Source organism: Equus przewalskii, chromosome 26, assembly GCF_037783145.1.
Source record: "Equus przewalskii isolate Varuska chromosome 26, EquPr2, whole genome shotgun sequence".
Classification (NCBI taxonomy): Eukaryota; Metazoa; Chordata; class Mammalia; order Perissodactyla; family Equidae; genus Equus; species Equus przewalskii.
The window spans coordinates 10,483,821-10,504,562 of NC_091856.1; the positions used below are offsets into that span (position 1 = coordinate 10,483,821).

Consider the following 20,742-nt stretch of genomic DNA (forward strand, 5'->3'; position numbering starts at 1 on the left):
ATCTGTCCATGGAAGAAGTCAGCCAGAAAAAGTTAGTTTACTTGTAGCCTAAGTTGATCTCTCCTCAGCATCCATTCTTTAATCAGGGCATGACTTCCCCAGAGCTTCAGGGTAACCTAAAGAGGGCCGTTAATAGCCCATTCGTAGATACCTGAGGAACTTGTTATCCTTCAGAATTCAAGATACTTTATGGATGTGGTAACTCAAGATCATATTAAATAAGTACATTTGTGCCATGATTATACAGATCCCAGAAACTCATTTCCCCAATCTAGTGGAGAGTGGAAATTGTGTTTTTGTTTTGTAAAGCTTTTATTTCCCCTTTTTCTCCCCAAAGCCCCCTGGTACATACTTGTGTATTTTTAGTTGTGGGTCCTTCTAGTTGTGGCTTGTGGGATGCTGCCTCACCATGGCTTAATGAACGGTGCCATGTCCACACCCAGAATCCAAACCAGCAAAATCCTGGGTCACTAAAGCAGAGCATGAAAACTTAACCACTGGGCCCCAGGGCTGGCCCCTGGGAGCTGTGTTTTAATGTCAGCCTTTTCAGAGTCATAGCAAACACATCTTAACATTTTCAAGCTTCTCAGAATTTATGGAATCACAAATGACATCTCATTTTCAAAGATTTCAAGTTATTTAGCTTTTAAAGTAGTAAGCAAGTCTAACATGCCCTTAAAACACCATTAGCAAGAGGAATATCAAGGATGTCTTATAAAGGAATGCCTTTAAGCAATGAGATATTCAAATGGACAAAAGAAAATCTATGTGCAAATGTATGACTATTGCACAGTTTCATCCTAAGAGAATTGTTGAGTCCCTAGCAATGATGGAGAATAGGGAAGCATTTGAAATTGTTCCTATTTGCCTGTAATTTGCCTCCATTATATTTAATGTTAAAGATGAGTAATAGGCCAAGGTTTAAAAGCTTAAAATACATTTCCCAATGTATACTCCTCACCTCAGAAGAGTCACAGCCAAAAAGAGTGACCTTCTGATGAAACAGCTAACAAGTTCCAGGAAGAAAACACAGAGGAGCTTTGTTTTGGATCTTCATTTTTTTACTTGTTATTTAATGATCACATATCATTTTAGATGCGTTGGTTGCCAGTCCCTCCATAATAAGGATAAAAAGGACAATTTTTTTATAAACAGATAATATAGTTTTATTATCCTGACAAGATGCTACCAGAAATAATAACCCTTCTAGAAAATTATTCCCTGAAAGAAAGTCCACAGATCCATATAAAGTTATTATTATGGGCGTGCATAATTTTTAAAATTATACAATTTTTCAGTAGTAATTTAAAATCTCATTTGTAGGTTTTTTTTAAAAGGATTATTGCCAAACTCGATGAAAGAACCACCCACTTAATTTGAAGAGTCCCTGGGAGTATCTCACATGTGCTGAATATTATATGCCCACTCTGTCCCCCTCAGGACACTGTCATCACAATGTGATAATCTGCTATTCCTATCACTTCCCTGGAATCTGATGCTCCTGCTGCTTCTAATAGGCCCTACCGTTTAGGGTGACCATATGTTAGATCATCCAAACTAGGGCACTTTCGACAAAAAGAAGAACTATTACTAGTTACCCCAGGGCAAAGAGTGTTAACTAAACTAGTTCTGAGCAAATAGAGACATAGGGTTACAATTCCACTGTTGTTCCCATTAGAGCCACATTGTTCCCAAACGATGAGATGTTCTACAAAAAAGTAGGCATCATACTTTGCTATCAGCACCTCAAAACAGTAAACAATACTGTTAGTGCCCTGGCTGACAGCAACTATTTAAACTTTGCCTTACACCAGATGACTTCCAAGGACCAGAACTAAGTTCATGGAGTCAGGCTGGGGAAACAATCTCTGGACAGATATTACACTTCCCTGGGACTCAGGGTGATAACAAACTTAAGGTATAACTCTAATCAGAGGCACAATGAACGCTGTTAAAATAATAGATCGGGCTAAGGAGAGAGTTGGGTGATAAGGAATCTTCATGAAAATCTATGGTGGAAGTTAGGAACAGTGAGATCTGATGTCTAATTAGGGTTTTCTTTTTTTCCTTTTCTGCATTGTTATTCCCTTATACGTCTCTTTCTCAAATCCCCAGTTAGTAAGCAGAAGCCCAGAGCTAGCTATAGTTCAGGAATGAAGGGAAGGGAAATCTCTTACTGAAACCAAACTAGTTTCGCCTCCTGGTGAGTTAAATAAGACTCTCCAACAGAAGTGGTTGTCTCACAAATTAAAGAGTATTTGCAGCAAATAGGAGACCATGCAGAATCATTTCCAAAGTCATGGTGTCCCCGATCAAAGGGAAGCAAGCACCTTTTATTTCAGATGGGGAATGAATATTGAAAAGGGAGTGGTGGGTATTTGCTTACACAGGCTCAGTTGGAAAACACGCTTCGACATACACTGCAGGTTATGGCAATAAGGCATAAGCTCCTCCTGGAGAGATCTTAGCATTAATAAAAAAGCAAAGGTCATAGGCATAGCTCTTGTGGTGAGGCTTGGTCTGGTTCAGGGTGCTTGGTGATCGCATCTCCTTCACATAACAAAGGAAAAAATCAATTTAGAAAAACAGTTAAATGCTTCCAAACCCACCCTTGAGTTCCTTGGGGCCATCAGTTGGTGACAAAGCCATGCATGGGATGAAACAAACTGGACAAAGAACTACATCAACATTGTTGGCATTGAAGAACAGGCGGAAATGGCTAACAATGAAGCCTAAATAGTGGTCCAGAACAACGGATGATCAGCCATAACCAGGAGTCAAAAGCTTCCCATTCGGTCACCCTTCAGCTATTCTATCTCCCTCTGCATGGCACAGTGTCCTCTCCTATGAAAGTCAACTAAAGTTTGAAAATTGAAGGTCTATTTCCTGAGTATTATCCAAAGAAGAACCTATCTGCAGTATGGTGGTTTTACTTTCTGGGGAGGTGTGGAATAACCAACATTGAATCCAACAAGGTAAGAAAACCATGAATCAGTGAAACAACAAAGATGCCATTTTTAAAATATCTTATTTGGATAAAGTGAGTTCTAGGAAGCTTCGAATTGTCATTATGATGAAAGAGGGTAATGCAATGGAAAAACACAAAAAGTAATATAATTGACCTTTCCAGAAAGGAAATTCCCAGAAACCCCACCTTGAGAATACAGATATTTTACGTGAAAGTAGGCTGTGTGCATGGTTACAAACTCTCTACTGTGGTTTGTCAATCAAATCTTTCATGACCACCTTGGGTATTTTGATAGCTTCTGGTTTGAGACAAATTTTGCTTCATTTTATCCAGTCTAACAGCTTTATTCTGTATTGGAGAAACTATATCTTAAAACATTTTAACTCCCATATAGTTTCAGAAAGCACATCATTCCAAGAGGAAGTCAGTTGAGGTTTTTTTATTTTAAGTTAGATATAGGCTCTGAGGAGGATTAACTTGTGGTTCTTTCAACTCTTGGGGAACATTCTCAGAAAATGATTGCTAACAGAGCTAAAAGATGGATTCAAGGAAACAGAGATAGAAGTAGAAGGGTGATGAAATAAAGGAGCCATTGAACTTCCCTCTTTGTGGTGTGGTGTTTTATATAATGCTCCATGCTGCCTCATTTCTGAACTATAAGGAGGAAAATGGGTATCTACTTTACAGTTAAAAGTAAATACAAGAACAGAGGCTGGCCTAGTGGCATAGCTGTTAAGTTCGTGTGCTCCACTTCTGTGGCTCAGGGCTGGCCGGTTCAGATCTCAGGCATGGACCTACACATTGCTCATGATGCCATGATGTGGCAGGCATCCCACATATAAAATAGAGGAAGATTAGCAGAGATGTTAGCTCAGGGCTAAACTGCCTTAAAAAAAAAAAGTAACATAGGAAACCAAGAATATGTTAAAATCTAAATAAAAAACTAACAATTAAATAATATAGGATTTTAATTAGCATTAAAAAACTAAAGCAATCAAACAGAAATAAAAGAGTAAAATCAAGTAACCTAATACCTTAATGTTTTCTAAAATTCTAAAAGAAACATAAGCTAAACTACATAAAATTTAAAATAAAAGCTTTCGAAGCTGTTATGACAGCAGGTAAAGAAAAAAAGAGATGTAATATTAAAATAAACGTTAAAATCTGTCATGAAAATTGGAGTGTAAAATTTTCAGATCAAGAAGGACAAAAATGATAAAGGTAAACTTTTTTGAAAGCTGAAGGTTACCACAACAGAGAAAGAAATATAAATCCCAGATAAAAATTAAATGTAAAAACCAGGTAAAGGTAGATCCAGCATTCCCTAATAGCAGATTCCTCTTGAATCAGCAACAGATTTCAGGGATGGAGAGCCAACAGAGAAGACGAAAAAAATATGTCTCTCTTTTTGTCAGTGGATATTTGACTCAGAAGTTGTTTACATTTAATTTTTAAACAGCTTTAAATATCATTTATTTGGTTCCAAGTCCGAGCAGTTAGATTCCAAGTTTCAGAAGGTCTTTGGAAAGAAGACTGCCAAAGTAGACATGTTGAAGGTAAAAAAGAATAATACTTTAATGCCTCATAGTAGAGATGAACCAATAGTTATAAAAATAATACTATTCTAGAAGCAAAAAGTTTAATAGTATGCAGCTACCTAGACAGAGGACGACCAGTGTTGTATATTTGAATAAACTCCAAGTAAACTAAATTATTTTAGTAATTGCAGTGTTAGAAATTCATAATTTAAATTGTTTTAAAAATATGAAACGAGGGGCCTGCCCGGTGGCTTAGTCGTGAATTTCGCACCTTCAGCTTCTCTGCAGCCCGGGGTTCACCAGTTCAGATCCCAGGTGCGGCCATGGCACCATTTGGCAAAAAGCCATGCTGTGATAGGCGTCCCTCAGATAAAGTAGAGGAAGATGGGCATGGATGTTAGCTCAGGGCAAGGCTTCCTCAGCAAAAAGAGGAGGACTGGCAGTAGTTAGCTCAGGGCTAGACTTCCTCAAAAAAAAAAAATCTGAAACCAGGAATTTCATCTTATAAGGAAAGTAAAGAATTGCGAAAGTAGAGCTGGAAATAATTTTATCAAAAAAACTTTTTTAGAGGTTGTAATACTAATGTAACTTTTCCTGTCTAGAAATCTCTCTCCCAATTATACTATCCTTCTACTTGGCCTCACAATCAAGACCTTCAACAACAACAACAACAAACTATAATCATTGACTCCTAAAACATTGAAATCTTTTAACTTAATTTCATTATGTACTGCACCAAAAAAGAATATTTTAGAGCTTGAGAGATTTGAGAGATAAACTTGACATAGCAGCAAAAACTTATCCCTTTGACTCTTTGGTTTCTCTAACTGGTTTCCACATTGTGATTATAAAAATTTCCTGTCCTTTTCTCCTTTACTTGTTGAAAACTTTTCTTCTCAGTAGATGTTTTACTGCCTCCTTCACATCCTTGTTCCTAAGACTGTAGATTAAAGGATTCACCATAGGCGTAATAATCCCATAGAACATGGATATAAATTTGTCATTGGCATCCACGTCACCTGAATTAAGTGTCTCTTTAGACTTGGGCTTCATGTACATGAAGAGAATGGTTCCATAGAATATTATCACCACAGTCAGGTGGGCTGAGCAGGTAGAGAAGACTTTGCTTCTCCCCTCAGAAGAGCGAATTTTGAGGATGCTGACAATGATTAATGTATAAGAGATAATAATTAACAACAGCGGGGTCGATATGAATAATGTCGTGGCCACAAGCATGATGAACTCATTGCCTGAGATGTCAGCACAGGCCAATTTCACGACAGCCAGAATTTCACAGGAGAAATGGTTGATGACTTTATTCCTACAGAAAGGCAATTGTACTACAAACACAGTTTGTACTGCAGAGTTGATAACTCCTATGATCCAGGACCCAGCTGCCATGGGCACATAGGATCCCTTGCTCATGATGACAGGGTATCTCAGAGGGTTGCAGATAGCCACATATCGGTCAAAGGCCATCATGCCCAGGAGCACACACTCTGTTGTCCCCATGGCCAAGCCGAGGAACATCTGCACTGCACAGCCAGTAAAGGAGATGGTCTTTCTTTCGGAGAGAAAGCTCACCAGCATGGAGGGCATGGAGGTGGTGGTGTAGCAGATGTCTAAGAAGGAGAGGTTCCCCAGGAAGAAGTACATAGGGGTGTGAAGGTGGGAGTCCAAGATGCTGATTAAAATAAGGGTGCCATTGCCCAGAAGGATGACCACATACATTATTAAGATAAGCACAGAAAAAAGTAGCTCAAGCCTTGGGTACCCAGAAAGCCCCTTCAGGAAAAATTCCTCCAGAATGGTTTGGTTGTCCCATTCCATTTTCCTGCTTCTCTTTTACCTGTAGGACATTAAAGTATGTTAAAACAAAATATGTATTCTACTATGATTTCTTTCCACTGCGTACCAACACACGTGTACCATATATTCCCAGAGAAAAAAGGAAATACCAAAGTAAGAAGCGAAGAAATAAAGAAAAGTGGACTGAATTAAGGGAAGGTATGAATTGAGAGGAAACTAACACGTTGCAAGCTACACACAATATGCCATGTAATTCATTTAATCTCATCACAGTTCTAGGAGAGAGGTATTGTTATCCACATTTTACAGATAAACAAATCAAAGCAGAAAACTTAAGAAAACTTGACTAAGGGTAAATACATAGCAGTGTTAAGATTCAAACCTAAATTTTCCTTGCGGCATCATGAGCTTTTTGTCATATTTGTCACCATATGTTAACCTGAGGTTATGATAAAAATGAGCATTGTATTATGTGTAACTGAACAACGAATCATTTTTATTGTCTATAGACCACCACACCATAGATAATGATCTTGTCACTCCTTGAAATTATACTGTGTTATGTTTATTGTCTGTCTTTCCCAGTAGCATGCAAACTTTATATAGGCAGGCACTTTTTCTTCTTTACTGCCAGTCCCAGTATCTACAACAGAGAAGACACAGAGATAGATGTTCAAAAACATTTGTTGAATAAATTAATAAAGTCAATGACAAAATGATGACTAACATTGCTTACTCTGTACCACTCCTTTGATAATCGTTTTCTTTGTGCAATACCTAATATACCCTATTAGGCGATTACTGTTATCATTGGCATCATCTTCCTCATCACATAGAGGAGGAAAATAAGGCACAGAAAAGTTGCGTATTGTGCTTAGGTCAAGGTCATATAGCTAAATAAATGGTAGAGCCAGGGCTCAAATCCAAGCCATAAGGCTACAGAGTACTTGTTCATTTTGCAGAGAACTTGGCTCACCAGCTACCATAGCATGTCATCTAATTGACAGCACTAACCTTTCAAAGGAAATGTCAAACCAGAAAAAGTGATCACTCAGAAAGAAGCAAGATTCCAATATGACAATTTGAGAGGAGTTGATTTTGATACTTTATGTTTTGCTAGGAAATTATTCATAGAATGACAACAAATGTGTTGTCATGGAGTCGCATTTAAGCCTTATAATTCCATGGTTTACCTAATAATAGAAGTTCTATCTCCTTTTTCATTACTATTCTCCACTGGTTTCTTTTCTTTATCAGTGTAACAGTTATTCCTATATTATAGGTCTCCTCCAAAAAAAAAACCTTTTGAATAGATTGTCCTTTGCACGTTTTTTAGTTTCTTTTATGAGAGTATTCAGTCCATTCACATTAAAATTAATTATTAATGTACTTCATTTTTTTCTTTCCATATACTTTATGTGTATTACTTACTTATTTTGCATTACTGTATTCTCTTCTGGTTAAGTTATCATTCATTATTTTTTTTTCATTAACTTGAACACTTTACTCATGTTGTCCCTTACAAAAGTGGTAGCATCTCTTTCTCTACTCTGATAATTTGACTTAGAGGACCCAAACATTTGCTTATAAAGATTACCTATTTTTTTCCGCTAGAGTGTTGTCCAATCTCCTAAATTTTCCCTCAAACACTAAATGAAGATAGAACTACAAGAATACTTTTATTCCTCCATTTTTATCCTCATCCACAAAATTCCCACGTTACTGAGATAACTCCGAAGTGTTTATAATGTCGTTACAATATGTCTTTTTGAGAGTTCTTCTTCGGCCTCTACATTATACAAACTTGGACAGTCAGTCTTTATTTATTCATCAATATACCTACCTCTGTATATATCTACTTTGATTACCATTGGTATCTCTCTCTTCTCATTCTCTTTTCTTCTCTTGAGGACTGTGTTTCAGTTTATATTTGGTTTGCTTAGAGTACATTTGAGAGATTTTCCTCAGATGAAAATGTGAGTAATATACTATCTAAATTCCTATAGATCATCAAATATCTTCCTTTTCATTTATTTAGTTAAGTGCAGGAGTTTGACCTACAAATTCTACATCGAAGACATAATTTAAGAAACAATACACATAATTATATATAATCTACAACATATAGCTATATATTATATATAACAAATAAATGTATAATATACGACATAAGTATATGTCTAAAATATATAACAGTTATATGCATATATTGTATATATGAATTCTATTTTTAATTCATATTCCTTATTCTATTTGGTACTTTAAAGTTCATATATATAAATAAATCCATATATATTAGCTGCAAACAGTGTTGCAAAACTCAGGGACCAAAATCCCAGGGACTTTCCAAACAGAGAAATTTCCTAACCTTTCTCACTGGGACCTATTCTTCGGGCGGCTATGCACTGACAGCTCATAGAGAGGAGGCACGGTTTCATCTCTAATGACTTTGCCTCCTAAGGATGAGGAAACAGGCACTCCTAGACATTCTCAGTGGACACACAAATTGGTACATCCTCTGTGGAGGACAATTTGGAAATATCTATCAAAATCACAAATGCATACATATAACTTTGACCACAGGTTTACTTCTAGGTAATTAGCACACAATTGAGCTGGCACACGTGTAAAACTATTTGCATACAAATTGATTCATTAAAGTATTGTTTGTAATAGCAGATATGAAAACAATTTAAACTTCCATGAGAATAGGACATAGAAATAATGGAATACTATTCGCTGTTAAAAATAATAAGGAGCACTTTGTGCATTTATATAGAAGAACTTTCAAGAAATATTAAGTGGAAAAGTAATGTTCAGAGCAGATTAGATGGCACACTAACATTTGTGTAAAAAAGATTTTGTGTATGTGTGTGTATGTATATATGAATATACGTACCATTTTGCTCCCACAGAGAATATCTCTAGATAATTAAACAAGAATAGTTTGTTGTATCCAGGAAAGGAAATAGATAACTTATTAACAGGAATGGAAGATAGGCTGTTCATAGTATACCCTTTAGTACTTTTTAAAAATTTGGAACCGTGTGAGTATATTACCTGTTCATAAAAAAATAACATTTAAGCTAGAGTTCTCACCTGTGAGATTCACAACCTTTCTCCTTTCACTTTTCCAGTGGTACACCACATGAAGCCATTCGTTACCATAGGACACAACCACATATGTTTGAAAATTGTTCTCACTTGTTCAGTATCAAACACTAAATGGGAATTGCAGAAGACTAGAAGGTGCTTTAAATATAGTCCCATTCTCAATACTCAAGACACTTTACATGGTATCATTAGGATTTCCAGGCCCATATCCACCTTCTGTCCCACCATCAAGCTGTAAGCTGTTCTTTGAGCTGGTTAAGGGTCTATCCTTCCATATCATGTCATTTCTTTTCCATTAAATGTGTTAGTGATTTTATGAGCTAGTAAAATTCCTGGAACAAAATTACAGCTCAATAAATGTTAGCTCTTATTCTTGTTCCATTCTCAAGTCTCAAGAGCCTTCCCTCTTCAGACTCCCTTGTCCATCTAACTTTATGAGGTACTTTGCTCTAAGTCTCAGGACCATATTCTCAATTTCAGGAAACAATAGGATCACTCCAAACCCAACCCGATTTCCCTATTCTAATCTTCCTCTTAGTTGTCTAGTGGCTAAGATTTGGCACTGTGATTGCCTGTCGCTCAAGTTTGCTTTCCATTCGGGAAACCATACCACCCATCTGTCGTTGTCATACTGTGGTGGCTGAGTGTTGTTGTGATGCTGAAAGCTATGCCACCAGTATTTCAAATACCAGCAGCGTCACTCATTGTAGACAGGTTTCAGAAGAGCTTCCAGACTAAGACAGACCAGGATGAAAGACCTGGCCACCCAATTTTGAAAACATTGGCCATGAAAACCCTTTGAATAGCAGCAGAGCATTGTCTGATATAGCGCCATAAGGTGAAAGGATGGCACAAAAGACCAGGCGGGTTCTGCTTTGCTCTACACTGGGTCACTAGGAGTCAGTATTGACTGGAGGGCACTAAGAACAACAAAAACTCTTCCTACTCCCAGTTCTTAACATTCTGTAGCTTTATATAAAAATTGCATTTTACAGAATTTTTCATATTTTCTGGGTTAGGGTGTAAACCATTTGAGATTCCAAAGGGCATTAGGTGCATGTGAAGTTTAACAAATAATGGAAATTATACATACACTTGTAAAAGTCATCTCTGCAAAAACCATTGTTCCATGAGCTACCTCCATGCTACCTGATATTCTGTCAATCACATTTCGTAATATTATCAAGAGCATGGGCCTTGGAGGTAGGCTTAGTTCAAACACCATCTCTGCCCTTGATTAATTTGGTTAGCTCAGCATGTTCCTGATCATCACCTTCCTCAGCTATAGAATGAAGATAAAGATGCACCTATGTCATATATTTGTTGATAAGATTAAATGATATGGTGCATGTAATTCAATTAGCACAATGATGGTTTTCATTGTTAACAGTTTCCTTTATGTCTCTCTTTTATGATTCTTCCTTCTATTAAGAGTCTTTTGACATCTCTGAACCAGTCATCCTGGTCTTTCTATGAGGTCAGGTATATGTAGCTCAAAAGTTTAATCAGATCACACACAGTGTCCTGATAAACAGTATTACTTTCATCTTATGTACAAATCTTAATATACTTTATCACAGTCACTGCAGTCCTTTGGATGCCAGCAGATTTTGTGGCAAAAAGTAAAAATCACCCAAAGAATTCAATTCGTTCCATAAATAAAATAGGGTTTTAGAAAGGTGTCAGCATTTTCCTTGTCTTAAAACACATGGCTAGCATTTTTTTGACCAAGGGTATTTTAACATTTTTAGCAAGCCTTTTGAAGTAAAAAAGAAAAGGAAAACTCACTCACTTTTATAATTATGACCCAATAATAGAAAAGCAAATATTCAAAATAGTCATCAATTTTGCATGCAGGCACAGTAGGATAATGGTCAAGCAGGTCTCTTCCTGGCTATTCATTGCTTTGGTAAATTATCTTTTCAGATCTCAGGAAATAATTTTGTTTACTTTTTTTTTTTCAAATCCAAATTGGTCATAGTATCCTCCTCACGTGTTACCTCTGCATAAAGAGTATTCAGCACAGCACCTGACATATAATTCACCTGGTTCTCAGTCAACTGAACCAAATGGAACTGAGTTGTTGCTGGGGACCAGGAAAGACTTGTTTGTTATGAATTTTATACTGCAGAACACAGAGGCAGATGTCTACTGTGTAGTGAGCCTCAATTAGCTAAAGCAGATGACAGAGCATCTAAATACTTGGTACTGCACTAAAAGTTACACATTCACAAAAAGTAATTCATACCTGTAGGGAAAATTCCTTTCAGTTTGTAGTACAATTGCCTTTGCATGCAGAACTGCTCTTTTGGTCATGTAACTCCTTTTTTGTTCCTACTATCTCAGTGATTAGACCCTTAAATTCCATTTCCAATAATGAGTCTCTCTGCAGTGAGAAAAATGTCCCATTTTCAAACGACACTTTTAACCCATCAGTCCAACTCTTGCTCATGGTAGACAAGAATTTGTTTCTTGTCTTTGCAGTAACGTATCTCTAAACCAGAGGTTGCCTCTCTTTCTAGGTGGCGGCATCGAGAGATATTCTCCTCTTGCTTTTCTATTTGCAGCCAATCTTCATGACTCCTCACTAGTAGCTGAACCTCCAAAGGGGCAGCTACTGCTGAGTAATCATTTTGTTGTAGAAATTGATAGATTTGTTGACATTTATAGAAACAGGATTGTTATGAGTGTCATTAGTATGACAAATTCTTCTAGTTCAGAAAAAACGTCATTAGATTCCTCTAGTTCAAACTAGAAAGAAAATGAATATTTAGCAATAAATTTTAGGAATAGGACAATTTGACCTTGAAGCCCAGACTGAAACACGGTCCCATTGTGGAGACCCGCAAATACCTAAAGAATCTGCATCAGGCTTTAGGACACAGTTTGAATGTTTTTAAGGACCTCTATAAACCTGCACGCACAACTTTAAATTGCTTCAGAGATGAAATACATATAAAACTTATGAGACTTCAGAAATAAAGCCCTAAAGACCTAATTACAGCAGCCCTGTTACTCTATTTCCTACACAAAATTAGAAAGGGGTTTGTGTACTGTCGTCAAATTTTCCCAGCTGAATTCGCTCTCAATCTCTCATTTTCTCTCTCTCTCTCTCTCTCACACACACACACCCACACCCACATGCACTATTTTTGAAGTATAATTGATTTTTTGCTGTACAAACAAATTTTCCTTTCACTTTATATATTTACCTTATAGTAAAAGCAGACTTTTTGAATAAACATTTATATTGTAAATATTCTAAAAATAATAAACAGTCATGGTAAAAGAAGAAAATTTTTTTAACATCAGAGAAAGCATTTGTTGCTCAGAAAACTCTGTCTATATATAAATACAGGCATCTTGATTTTTTTTTTTAACTCAAAGTTTTTATGTTGTTTTTAAAGATTGACACATGAGCTAACATCTGTTGCCAATCTTTTTCTGTTTTGTTTTGTTTCTTCTTCTCCCCCAAACTCCCAGTATATAGTTGTATATCCTAGCTGTAGGTCCTTCTGGTTGTGCTATGTGAGATACCACCTAAGAGTGGCCTGATGAGTGGTGCCATGTCCATGCCCAGGATCCGAACAAGCGAAACTCTGGGCCACCAAACTGGAGTGCGCGAACTTAACCTCACGGCCATGGGGCCAGTCCCCTCTCAAAGTTTTACTTGATTTTTTAATTGAGTTCATAATAGTTTACATTATTGTGAAATTTTGGTTGTACATTATTTCTTGTCTGTCGTCATGTAAGTGCTCCTTGTGCCCACCCCCACCCCTCATCCCCTGGTAACCACTGAACTGTTCATTTTGTCTATGTGTTTGTTTATCTTCCACATATGAGTGAAGTCATATGGTGTTTGTCTTTCTCAGTCTGCCCTATTTCACTTAACATAATACCCTCCAGGTCTGTCCATGTTGTTGCAAATGGGATGAGTTGTCTTTTTTATGGCTGAGTAGTATTCGATTGTATGTATATATCACATCTTCTATATCCAATCATCGTCGATGGGCACTTGGTTTGCTTCCTTGTCTTGGCTACTGTGAATAGTGCTGCAGTGAACATAGGGGTACATGGGTCACTTTGGATTGTTGATTTCAAGTTGTTTGGATTGATACCCAGTAGTGGGATAGCTGGGTCATATGGTATCTCTATTTTTTAGATTTTTGAGGAAACTCTATACTGTTTTCCATAGTGGCTGCACCAGTTGGCATTCCCGCCAGCAGTGTATGAGTGTTCCCCTTTCTCCACACTCTCTCCAATATTTACTATTTTTAGTCTTAGTGATTATAACCATCTTAATACTGAATGCATTATATCAGAGATTTGATAGGTTAACTTATAAACGCAGCCTAGCTGCTAGATCAGGAAGAATCAGCAGTAACCCATTGCATATCAAAACAGCTTAAAGAAGTATCTCAATCTGATGGAAGAATGGTCAGCAATAAACCCAACCAGTGTTTATTGACTGCCTGCTTGCCCAAAAACTGGGTGCAATTCACGTAAAGCCCAATAATCTGAAGTCTTCTTGTTACAATGCAAATATATTTTTTTGGTGAGAGATAGAAGGCTTTTTAAAATTTCACTTAAAAAATTATCATACAGTAAAATTAATTTTGCCTCTTTTATCATACAGCTCTACGAATTTTAAAACATGTATAGATTCATGTAACTATCACCATAATCAGGACATAGAACTCTTGTATCACCCTAAAAACTCCTTGTGCTGTCTTTTTATAGACATCCCTTTCACCTACTCATAAATCCTGGCAAAGACTAATATGCTTTTTATCCCTATAGTTTTACCTTTTCCAGAATGTTATATAAATGGAATCATATGAGCCATTCATGTCTGGCTTCTTTCGCTTAGCATAAAGCCTCTGAGATTCCTGCAAGTTGTTACTGCTGAGTAGTATTCCATTGTATGGATGCACTACAGTATGTTTGTCTATTGACCTGTTGAAAGACATTTGGGTTCTTTCCAATTTTTGGCAATTATGAATAGATCTGCTATAAATATTTATGCCCAAATGTTTGTGTGAACATAAGGTTTCATTTTTCTAAGGTAAATATCCAGGAGTGGTAGAATGGATGATATCAGACATGAATATGTAAGTTTATAAGAAACTCCCAAACATTTATCCAGAGTGGCTGTGTCATTTCTCCATTCCAATCAAAAATGTATGAAAATTCAAGTGTTTCCTATCTTGATCAACACTTGGTATTGTCAATATATATCTTTTGTACCTATTCTAATAGGTGTGTAGTGATAGTTCATCAGGATTTTAATTTGCATTTCCCTAATAACTAAGGTTTGGGGTTTTTTTTGTCATCCTTCTACTTTCTTCAGTAAACTGTCATTCATATCTTTTATCCATTTTTAATTGGGTTGTTTGTTTTCTTATCGATGAGTTTTGAGAGTTCTTCCTATATTCTGCTATGAATAATTTACTGTATATATGACTTGCATATATTGTCTACAAGTCTGTGAATTGTCTTCTTATTCTCTTAATATAAACTGCTTTAATTGTCATTTTAATTGGTTGCTGCTTAAGTCCAATTGATGAGGACACACAGAAAGACTATGACGAATAAAACATCTTGCAACAGGGCAGTTCTTTGACACCTCTCATCTTGGGTAGTTCCTCAGGGAAATAGCCGGTGCCGTCACACATGGAGCAGAACCAGTAGGTTTTGCACTCAAAGACCTTGCCTCATAAAGTCTCAGGCCATTCCTTGTAGTTTTTCCTCAGAAAAAGCTCCTCCCCCTCCGTACACACACACACGTCTTTCCAGTAATATCCTTATCAACAGACACAGAATCCACTGAAAGTACTCTAATTAATTCACAAAACAGTCACTTAGTGTGGACCATTTCTCCTTATTCAGGAAACTTGGGACAAATTTTAGCTCTGAACTGAATCCTTTGGACCTATCTCAGCCAGCTTCTAATCACCTCTGTCAGCCTTTGGCCATTATTAGCCTACTTCTTATTACATCCTTTTTTACCCTTAGTTTTACCAGCTCCACCTTTTATACTTGGGATTCTTTTATACACTAAAGAACCAGTAGCCTACCAGTTCCACTCCTCAGAGGTTTGACTATGTCACTCAGCTTTTAATTCTGGTAAATGAATGGTGCTGTCATGTCTTTAGTCTTCCTTGAGGTATCTTTGAAAGCAATGAATCTAATCTATTTTGGTCGTGCTGGGAAATCCCGTCCTCATCTCAGTAATTAGCGATGGTTCTCACTTGCACATGCATGTGTATTTCTTCCTCTGTAATCCTTCCTTCCTGGACATTTGCAACACAGGCTCCTGTATCCCACCAATTCTGGACAGCTTCCTGACAGTAAGGAAAAGCATTTCCTTCTTTGGGTGCATGGTGCAAATGTTTCTCTCTTTTGCCATGGGGGCCACAGAGTGCATGCTTTTAGGCATAAGGGCACTTGACTGCTATGTGGCCATGTGCTATCCACTGAGATACCCTGCCATCATGAGAAAAGATGCCTACGTACCCATGGCAGCTGCATCCTCGGTTGCTGGGCTTGTAGACACAGTGGTGCAGCCATCTGTAGCAATGCAATTACCATTCTGTGCTAACAATGTCATTAACCTCTTTTTCTGTGAAATTCAGGCTATCCTAAAACTGGCCTGTGCTGATATTGCAATCAATGTGATCAGTATGGCAGGCTCAATGCTGATTCTTCTGGTTATTCCATTGCTATTAATTTCCTTCTCCTACATTGTTATTGTTGCCACTATTCTGAGGACCCCTTCCACTGAAGGAAAACGTAAAGCATTCTCCACCTGCTCAGCCCACCTGACAGTGGTGATTATATTCTATGGAACCATCTTCTTCATGTACGCAAAGCACAAGTCTAAAAGCTCTGTTGATCCAGATAATCAAGACATTGTTGAGGCCCTCATCTCCCTCTTCTATGGAGTGATGATTTCCATGCTCATTCCTCTCATCTATAGTCTGAGGAACAAAGTCGTGAAGACTGCTGTGAAGAACATGCTTTGGGAGGAAAAACTTTAGTGAGGAATATGGACACTGATTTTCACCACACGACTCAGTATTTAAAGCCACTGCAGACACAAAATTCAAATGGAGAACATCACACTATGAAAAAAATTGACCATGTGTTGTTGAAAACTATATGATCAAAATATTTTGGTTGCAGTTGTTACTATTAGTTTTTGTTCTCACTGCAGAAATAAATCATGCTTTTGATTTTACAAGATACTATTATGGAAATGAAAAAATTTGAAAATCTCTTATGAAGTCCAAGAAAAACATAAGCACTCTTAAACCTTCAGAAAATAATAAAGGCAAAAGGTGTTCTAAAAAGCAGTTTGTCATCTAAAATAAGGACATTATTAATTAGTGATTTAAAGTGATTATTAATCAGTACATGACATATTGTATATTCATTTTTAACTTCTTCATTTATTTACTGTTGTGTCCACCACACGTATAAGCTCTCTGAAAGTAGGAACTTTCCTGTTCCTTACCCTTCAACATCCCAAAGACCTAGAATAGAACGTAACACGTAGTAGATGCTCAATAAATATCCTTTGAATAAATAAGTGAACTACAGCGTGTATAAACTTAGAAAGGTATATTTGTCATATCTGAGGTAAAAAAGATTGTTCAAAAAGAAATTTGATTCAATGTAGTATTTTCTAAATAAACTATATTGGCATTTTGGCAATATGAACTTCCCTAATAAAGTACTTATCTTTTCTTTGTTATGTGATGTGTATTATAATGTAGAGGAACAGGTTTTATTACCAGCTGCCATAACTTTTCTGGATATGGTACATAATGAAACAAAGATAACCAAGATATTTGCCTACTAGTGACCCCAACATTTTAACCTAATAAAATAGAGGTAAAATGTGACATGTCTGTGACATGGTAACAGAGGATTTCTCTGGGACTTTGAGACTAGGTTTTAATGAAGACTTCTTTCCTTCTCTGCATTGTACCATACAGCTTGTAGTAGGAGAGCTAAACAGAACTGGTAACTGAGAAAAATTGGAGTAAGAGGATAAGAAGTGGCAAAAGAGAAAGAGTCGAGTTGTTCAATGAACTGAGGAGCTACAGGGTTTTGGGTATTGGGGATAAGACAAAGATGACGCAAAACTGAGATAACCTCTATTGTCTGAAGAGTGCAGCCAGGTGGAGCAGTGTCAACAAGAGGAATGGAAGCCCCGTTTCCATTGAAGAAATTGAGTTAGATATGTCAGTAGAGGAAAGCATTCCTGTTTTCCAGCCCTTTGAAGAGTCTATGAGAGTTGAAATACAGAACACAAGTCTAAAGAAGAAGACTGTAGCTTCTTTCAAATTGTAAAAGCAATACCATAATATCTTCCTTTCTTGTTAACGTGTAATTATGGTTTCTTCATAAGATTAAATAACTTAATTCATACATAGTGCTAAATAGTGCCTAGAACATCCTAGATGTTCAATAAACATTGGCTGATTTTTTATTAGTACTGTTGGGTGCACTTTAATAAGTCATAATGCTTGGAGTAAGCACAAGATTTTCATCGTTACTTTTTATGGAGTAATTTTGATGCTATGAAACTATTGTCTCTCAGCTTCAAATCGACTTTTCTATGCTCTGCTTTGTGAGTCAGGATTGGGACACTGAAAACCACATTTCTCCTTTGCTAGTAGGCTTCTGTTAAATCCTTCAAAAGAGTTGGTAGAGAGAAAAAGGAAGGTTGGAGGAAGACAGGGGCCTTGAGCCTGCTTATTTGCTTCTTGTTCCCATCAGCATCACCCCAGCTATGGGTCTTCACCATGACAATGGCAGCTCCTCAGCTGCTTCCAGTATTGGTTTCAGTTTTTATATCTTCCTTTCTGTAACCCAGAACTATTAACCTACCCATGCCATCTCCTCAGAGGTTTGAATCTTTCACTCAGCTTTTACTTCTGGTAAATAATAGACCTGTCAAACTTTTACTCTGTCTTGAGGTATCTTGAAAAGCAATGACATATGTAATTTTATGCATGAGAAATGTAGTGAATCAAGTAGAGCATAAGCGATACTTTTGGTCAGACTATCATTTCCATACACAACTAAATAACAGAACGTTCTGTGAAAGACATTTGTGTTTCTTCTGCAGTTGCTTTCTTGTGTCTAAAATACAGATTATGAAAATCTCTTTGATATATTCTAAATTTGCATAATAATCATCATATGATCCTATGAAAGGAAAACCTTCAGTAGTTTATCAAACTCTGAAATACATGTGACAAGGGATAAACAGGACCCTGAGAGAAAGTCACATAAGTGCCTTTTCTTTCGCCAATGCATGCCTAGCACCCACCTAAGCTCTCTGCTCGGCACATAGTGTGCTATTTCCATAAATTTGTTGAATTAATGCATAAGTAAGTAAATAAATGAATGAAAAAATATTTTCAGTAGGGTGCATATAGGTTTGAAAAGTAATTTATCAAGATCATATTATTGGACGCTCATGATAACACTTCAAAGAGCTAATATTTTCCCCAACTTTGCAAACAGAAACCTCTTCCAAAAACTTAGGAAATCTGAAGTCACAACCAGGATGTGGAATTCGTTGATTTGAATAAAATAATTAACAAACTTGACGACCTAACTATTATGGAACACAGATTCTTCTAAAGCACATATGGAATGTGCATAAAAATTGGCAGTTTGTTAGGCTGAAATCAAGAATCAGCAAATTGCAAGGAAATTATATTAACCAGTCCATATTCCCTCAATTAAATTAACAGTAATTAATGAATTAAAAAGCTCCATAACATGAGATAATTAAAACACACTTCTAAATGACTTATAACTAGTGTGATACTCAAAACATTTAGCAACAACTAAGGCAAGTGCTCGAATAAATTAGAATGAATGCCTACCATAAATAATCAATGCAGTCTTAGTAATGTACGCCAGTTAAATTTCAGCTTTGCATATAGATAAAAGAAAAAATTACAACCAAAAATTAAAACCAGACCTGAGCGTGTAGTCATTGTTATAGTTGTACTGGTTGTTTAATGTGGTTAGTGTTCTTTCTGGTTGGGTGATAGCTCTAGCATATTCGTTGTAAAATATTTTCAATAGCAGCCCTGCTAAGAAATGAAATCTAATTAAATACTGCAAATCAAAATGTAGTGGATACAGTGAAAATAATTTTCCATGGAAATGTTCATACTTCAATTCTATGGGGAACTTGGCTTCATAAGGAAGAGAGAAGGAAGGAAACAAAAAGAAAAAGAAGATGAGAATAAGAAACTATCTAGAGAATTTTAATGCAGAGGCATTCTGTAAGGTAGTGTGCTATACAGTCGTATCTAATTATTTCTTATTAAATCTTCACAATAATCTTAAAAGGTCTACGTCCTTGTTTTTAATTTATAGATGAAGACCCTAAGATTCATAGAAGTTAAGATCATACAGGTTCTAAGTGGGAAAGCTAGTTTTCAAACCATAGTCTTTTAAAGACATTATTTCCTTTACTGCCCACTAGTCAGGAGGGAAATATCCTGAAGTCCATTTGCATCTAAAACAGGAAAATGAATCCAAAAATACTACAGGACAACAAGGTTAAGATATCCTAACTGGATGTAACCTCAGAATTTCTCCAGAGCTGTTAATTGGATATATAGACGAATACAGGGGACTATGGTGATCAAGTCCTCAATGATTGTGGCAAAGGCCCTGAATAAGAGTGGACAACAGTATGGCATGGTCTTGAGCACAGTACTGAATTGACCGCCTGAGAAAATCATAGATATACTTACAGGTAACAGACAGTAATCACCAGGAACCAAGTGTTTTAACCAACAGGAAAATTGCTGAATAAACCTAGGGTCATGGGTTTTCAATGTGATGCACTTTAGGAAAGATGAATTTTTCCGGTGAAGAATTTTTGGTTTATTAAGGGAAGCAGAAAACATTACTGGTTAGGAGACTGGATGTAAAGTCAAACTGTTTAGATTGGAATCACACCTCCACATCTGCTCTGCTAATCTAAAGCCTATGCAAGTAATATAATCTCTCTGAACCTCAGGGTCCCATCTGTTGTGAGGATTAAATGTAGAAGTTCATTCATCCACATTTTACAGCATTTCTGTTACTCTAGAGACAGAGTCTTATTTGGAAGAAATGAAGGAGCTGGAGGAATAAGGAGGATTCAATTATAAGCAAGTTTGCTTGTGGTGATGGTGGATAACCAGGTTGATGGCATCTAGCTAGTATATGAAGATGCAAATTTAATTTGATGCTGTAGATGGTGTGATTTTTTATTTTATTTTTTATTTA

The 20,742-nt window shown here is 36.7% G+C and overlaps 2 protein-coding genes across 2 annotated transcripts; one reads left to right on the top strand and one right to left on the bottom strand.

Annotated features, from left to right (window-relative positions):
* Window positions 1–5,233: 5,233 nt before the first annotated feature.
* LOC103567882 (olfactory receptor 13C2-like) lies at window positions 5,234–6,441 on the bottom strand. The gene has a single exon (XM_008544623.2). The coding sequence runs from the start codon at window positions 6,334–6,336 to the stop codon at window positions 5,380–5,382; it is 957 nt and encodes a 318-aa protein (XP_008542845.2). The 5' UTR covers window positions 6,337–6,441; the 3' UTR covers window positions 5,234–5,379.
* A 9,185-nt stretch (window positions 6,442–15,626) lies between these two features.
* Window positions 15,627–16,469, top strand: LOC103567886 (olfactory receptor 13C8-like; the record flags this gene model as incomplete). Its single annotated transcript, XM_008544627.1, has 1 exon — window positions 15,627–16,469. A coding segment is annotated over one exon (843 nt), but the record flags the coding sequence as incomplete, so codon positions are not given.
* Window positions 16,470–20,742: the final 4,273 nt, after the last annotated feature.

Coding starts and splice junctions, on each gene's coding strand:
- LOC103567882 (XM_008544623.2), bottom strand. CDS start 6,336: ATGGAATGGGACAACCAAACCATTCTGGAGGAATTTTTCCTGAAGGGG.